The sequence below is a fragment of the Oryzias latipes genome, chromosome 5 (assembly GCF_053564925.1).
Source record: "Oryzias latipes strain Hd-rR chromosome 5, Olatipes_Hd-rR_3.1".
Lineage (NCBI taxonomy): Eukaryota > Metazoa > Chordata > Actinopteri > Beloniformes > Adrianichthyidae > Oryzias > Oryzias latipes.
In genome coordinates, this window is record NC_136241.1 from 23,381,580 (window position 1) to 23,387,579 (window position 6,000).

Sequence of the window (6,000 nt, forward strand, 5' to 3'; positions counted from 1 at the left end):
TAGGTGTTACCTGTTGAGCACAAGCTAAATCTGAGACTCACAGCACACACCGCTATGAAAACATGAAGAACCACAAAAAAAAGGAAAAATAAAAAAGGTGAAATTAAATTACCTTTATTATTAAAAAAACCTTCGACATAATAAAAATATGGATATTTAAGACAAATACTTTAGAGATTCTTGACTCTATCTGGATGTTACAGCATATTGTGGGGTCTCCATAATCAGCTACTCTGCTCTTGTCCTGTCCTTTTTTTTAAATCAAGAATGTCTTAACCCTTGTGCCATCTTAGATGACCCCACCCTTCCATTGACGTGTTCTCCCTACCATGACAAAGGTAGATAAAGGTGGAAAGATTTCATGTAATCCATGGACACCAGTGAAGATCACAAATCATTGAAGAAAAAAGGTTCAGAGCACTGTGTAGTGGGTCTAGATGACCCAACTCCCAACGTTAAAGTGCTTAGGACAGCAGAAGGGTTACAGGGGTTATCTGAACATGAGAATAAAAAAATATTTTTATTTAAGACAATGGGACGTGCTTTTTGTCATGACGGTGGTGGATGTGTGGAGGATCTGACTGTAGAAGACCAGAGACCAATGTGGCAAAATCCTAATGAACAGATTCATTTAACTTAAAGGTGAATATAAACCAACAACAACAAGAAAAAACAATAAATGAAAGAACAGAAAGTTGACACAGCAGAAGATCTGATACTGAGTAACAAATGACTACATGTTATAGCCTTGTTTCCATGGTAAGTTCCACTCTGGTTTAGAATGGTCCAGGCATGTCAGGTGAGCGTTTCCACTCAGAGTTGTACCGTCACGGCGCATGCAAGGGGCTTCACCTTGCAATGAAAAGTGGATTAAGGGGACCCCTTCCCCCTTGCATTAGATTTTTGTCGTGTATTATTTTGTTATTTTAGATTTGTTTTCATTTGTCTGAAATAGTTATTTTTGAATTTGAACTACCCACTGGCTTCAAGAAGCCGAAAATCCATATTCTTTTGAGAAAGAAACACCTATTAATTAGTCATTCTATTGGTCAAAATAACTATACTATCTGTGCTACTTTTTTTTACACGTTCTTGCTAATCCTGTTTTTTAATTTTTTTTTCTTTATTTCAAGTTATTGAAGTTATAAACTGACCAATCAGATGCCTAAATAAAGGTATGTAAGCTTACGTCGTATGTTCGAAACATTTGATTGACAGATTCTCCTGAGCCTGCATTCAAGAGTGTGAACTTCCAACAACCTCACTCCTGATTGGTGAGAGCACATGCCATAGAACTGTTGACTTAGACCCAGACCAATCAAAGCTTACTGACGATTTCTGGTTCCAACATGACGGCATCCATATTACAGAAGAAAATTGCAACTTAATTGACGTAAGTCAGTTTCTATGGGGGGAGTTACACTCACTCAGTTCTGTTCTCATGTACAGTCAACTTGTGTAACGGAAAACTGTGGAATTGAACAATGAGAATTGTTAACTAATAGAAAGCCACTGTAAGGATAAAAAACCTTAGGGCAGTGTGATTGGATGAAGAAAGAAAAAATCTTGAAGTGAAGAAAACTAAAAAAAAAATAAACAAAAACTTATCCCAAGTAAACAAACTGACAACCAAGAAAAGGAAACCAAAGACACGGACCTTCAGTTCTTGTTTTGACTCCTTTGACTTTTCTGAGTTGTTGTCTGGACGTCAAAATTTGTTCTCACCCAAATAAATGTAAAGACGTGCTGAACCCTAACCACTCAGCCACAACAACACAACAGAGCATGTCTGTTATTTTCTGAGTGTGTGTGTCTGTGATCGTGTTGTGCACTGGAGGTGTTCCTGGGTGCCTCAGATGTCCTCAAAAGACAAAACTGTTCTGCCTCTCTCTGCGGTGCTGTTGCTGGTAATGAGAGTTAATGGGTGGAACGCTGGTTACAGCTCATTAGCTACGATGTTATGACTCCACCATATGTGACAGTGCCAATGTTGGCAAAGAGTCTTTTAGAAGCAAAACATGTAATATCAGCTCAGAGAACAGAGAACATGACAGATTCTACTTATGCAACAGAGGAACAGTGAATTACATGACAGTAAGAAGGACACATGGTTTCTGAAGCCAGAAGTGTCACAGCTACAAGACAATTTACTGTAATAGTTCACTTGAACATGTAATCAGTGACTTGTTAGCATTTTTGGTTGGAAAGTACAAACAGAGGGGGGTGGGGGCTTTGATTATGATATAGATGCAAGAGGTTTTTTTTTTTTTTTATAATTTTTGCCTGTTTTCAGTTTTTTCCTTTAATTCTGTATATTTTTATTTAAAAAATAAAGCAACAAAAAAGCTAATTTTACATAGCTTTCCGGCAACATGCGTTCAAGCGAGAACTGTTAATTAAAAGTCTGCGTAATTGCACATTTCAGGCTTCCCTGTTCAAAACGTTCATGTTCAGGCGTAGATACATAGATTTGAGACCAACCTGACTATGTAGCCACAAGGGAACCCAAGTCTGGGTCCCTGTTTTCGGGTCCCCAGCCTAGATATAATATAGAGTTGTCTCAGGAAGGGCATCTGGGGTATAAATCTCTGACAAACCACCTGTGCGACTCAGTCAAAGCTGTTACGCCATGTGGACCCCTGGTGGGATATGCCCTAGAGTAAACAACAACTACTACTTACCTTTGTGGAAATAATTTTTTTGTCCTAAAACAGAAGAAAAAAACATTGACTACCCATTTAGATTGGATTTTTGGACTTTCCTTTTTAATGATGATGGGATAGCCATAGTGACTGATTTCTGATTGGAGGACTGCAAATTCACCCCCCCCCATGTGTCAAAGTGTCTTTGGGCAAGACACTGAACCCAAAACTGTTCCAGGTTGTTGAGGTTGGTGCCATTGTAAGGGAGCAGAGCGGTTGTGTATGTGTGTGGGTGAATGTTACTGTGACTGCAAAACGTTTGAACCAAATTGAGGGGAAAGTGAGTCATTACATCCCTTGCATATACTGTATATAAGTGGACATAAGTGGCTTTGGATTATATAGCATTTTCTTTTTTCTTTTAGTTTAACCTCCATAAATCTAAATCCATTCCTTCATTTGTTTTGAGTCCTATCAGTATTTCAGTGATGACTGTGGTTTTTATGACTCTTTAGTTACCTCTTTGGTTAATAGTGACATAAAAGTCTTGTATTTTTTTCTAAACCATAAACAAATACTGAAGAGCTCCTGAGCTGAAAGCTGAAGCTTGTGCTGTCTCCAACATGACTGCTCAGACCAAAGCGTTTCACCATGAGTGTTCAGTGGGAGGCTCTGAGTGTTTTTCTGCCAAACAATATTTGTAAAGAGCTCTGTCCAACCTGATCGAGGGTTAAAAGGCACTAAATAGGTGAGGGACATTTACAATTTCCTGCACAACAGGAGTGTAATAAATTAAAAGCAGCTGTGAACAGATGACTTTTCTGTCACAAGGGAGAATAATTAGCCTCCACTCTGGTTCCACTGAGGGGCCGCTTGTTGGGAAGCTGAATCTGCCAGCTGCTTCCGTCTGCACAGCTTCTGACCCATTTACCTTCAGCTCAACCTGAACCCTTCAGCTTGCAACAGACAAATCGGCCATCAATCGCATTGATTTCTGAGAAAACGTCCCCTCTGAGATGAAGAGGAGTGAATGAAAGCTCATTAAAAGTCCAGCTTCTGTCCATCTTTAACCCTGTTCTCTGTACAAGAAGGCAGACTGGTTTGTCTTTTTTCACAGAAAGGATTGAAGCACAAAAGCCGGTTCTGCTGCCAGAAGAAGCTCTTTTTCGCAGAAGCAGGTTTGGTTAGAGGTTTAATCTTTGAAATCTTCAAAAGGTGTGCAGAGGATATACCCCAAGGTGTGGTGGCTTCCAAACATGACGCCCAAAATCGACATTTGTTTTCTTTAAAATTGCAGTTATTGTGAAATAGTACAAAAATATAAGTATTTTGTCGCTGCCAAGATCTCAGAAGCCCATAAAATATACAGATGGGGAATGCATGTGGAAAGGTTAAAGCAGAGCTTCATTCTGCAGCTGTTTACCTTCATTCTGCATTTGCTTTAGCTTTATTACTGTAATATTTATTAGGAGCTTCACAAGTAATTTAAGAGCGGATGAGTCTCATTTTTAAAGCTATGTTCTTCTGCTCGAAACGGTGTGTTTGAGGTTGTAAAAGAAGAGGAGAAACGTTAAAAAAAAATGAAATAAGAATAATGATGACTCGTGTGAGAAGTTGGTGACAATTCTGATTTAAATTTAGATTTCTTATCCAACTGTAAAATATTATGTTCTCCACTTATATTATTTTGTGGAAAAGTTTGATGTTTGGAGCATTACCCTAAACAGCATGCAGCTTTTTTTAAAAACCTTCTTCAGACGTTCAATGTTTTGATAAAAATAATTCAGTCTGTTCTGATAAGCAATGACAGGATAGAAAATATGCAATGAAGTTGAGGATTATCTGAGGAGAATAGAAAACACCTGTTCAGGTTCCTGAATCTAAAAACTGCACTGCTGTGTCAGGTCCGCCTCTCCACCCTCTCATCAGCATCACTCATCATCCAGCAGAAGCGTGACCGCCCGCACCCCCTCCCAACGCGCACGCCCACTGAATGGGTTCTCCCGCAGCAGCAGCGCAGAAGGGATGAAGGGAAACAGGTCCCCGGGAGATGAGAGCTCCTACCTGGAAGAGGCGCAGGATATTGGCCACCATAATGGATACGGAGCTGGCCGACGCTCCGATCACCCCCACAACTTTTTCCGGCTTCACGAAAACTGGCGGCTCCCCGTTCGTGCACCTCACGTCTGACGTGTCCTTCTGGATGAGCGCCTGGACGAAAGTCAGGGACTGCTCCAGTGCGTACGTGTCCCGCGAGCAGGTGTCCAGGATCCGCGCGCCCAGCGTCACGTTGGGCAGCAGCTCCTCGTCGTTGTTGATCTGGTCCAGAGCGTACATCATCGCCTCCAGCCGGTGGATGCCGTTTTCCTTCTTAATGTCGCCGCACGGCATCCCCGGGACGCCCCTGGCGTGCACCGGGAAAAGCCCCCCCAGCGTCACATCGCCCTCCACCCGGATCGAGTGTGGCGCGTAAATCTCCTGGGAGCCAGACAGATCCACAAGAGCGTGGAGCGTCCACAGGAGCCGAAATGTAAACCCGGCACCAAGCTGAGAGGTTTGGCTCGGGTACCTGCCCATGGCTGCGTCCAATCGCGTTGTAACTTGTTTCGGCAGGAAAATCAAGCCGCTCCTCGACGCTCTCCACGCGGAAAAATGCAAAACAAGCGCCAGGCGGGAGACAGTTGTAGAGACAGTTATAAGATTCTCAAATCCGTGTTCATTCCGGTTCTGCACGTGCACAAGGAGTCAGGGTACAGGATTCCCACAGTCTGAGCCCCAAATCCACCCCTTTTCACGAGCGCATTATTCCTGCGAGGCGCGCAAACAGCAGTCGCACTCCGCCGCTTGTTGCTCCTTGGTCCATGTTGGAATTCGGAGTGAACACGGAGGAAAAACGGAACAAACACAGAGCAAAGAAGCGCACAAACACTCCTTTAACTCCTACAGGAGCTCCAGATACTCTTTTTCCAGCCCGCGTCCAGCACTAATGTCATTTTTGCGCGCGCACACGTGCGTAAAATTGTATGCGCTTTTTTCCACAAACCACAAGGAGAAAGGAGATGAAGCTGCTCCACGCGCGCCGACAGTACGAGACAACTGCGCTGCATACGAGTGCGTGTGACTGTACGCGCGTGTGCTACAGGCTCCTCCTCCCCTCTGCCCCCTCACTCTTTTCCGCCCCGCCTCGGGCTGTCACCTGTGCGCTGATGTGCGTGGAGACACACCGAAGTGAGTATACGTTTTTTTTTTTTTTTTTTTTTTTTTTTCCGAAGTGAGTATACGTCTGAAGCGCCGTGCGGGCGGAATGACGCGTCCGCGCGCAGAAAAGAAACGGTGCGCGGCACGCTCTCTCACGCAT

At 43.1% G+C, this 6,000-nt stretch overlaps 1 protein-coding gene across 1 annotated transcript in view; it reads right to left on the reverse strand.

Moving 5' to 3' along the window:
• The window catches only part of grm7 (glutamate metabotropic receptor 7), a 207,152-nt gene extending 201,372 nt beyond the window's left edge, over positions 1-5,780 (reverse strand). The window contains exon 1 of the mRNA XM_004069018.5: positions 4,707-5,780. Within this exon, the coding sequence (XP_004069066.1) occupies positions 4,707-5,219 (513 nt within the window). The 5' untranslated portion in view covers positions 5,220-5,780. The remainder of the gene's footprint in view (positions 1-4,706) is intronic.
• Positions 5,781-6,000: the final 220 nt, after the last annotated feature.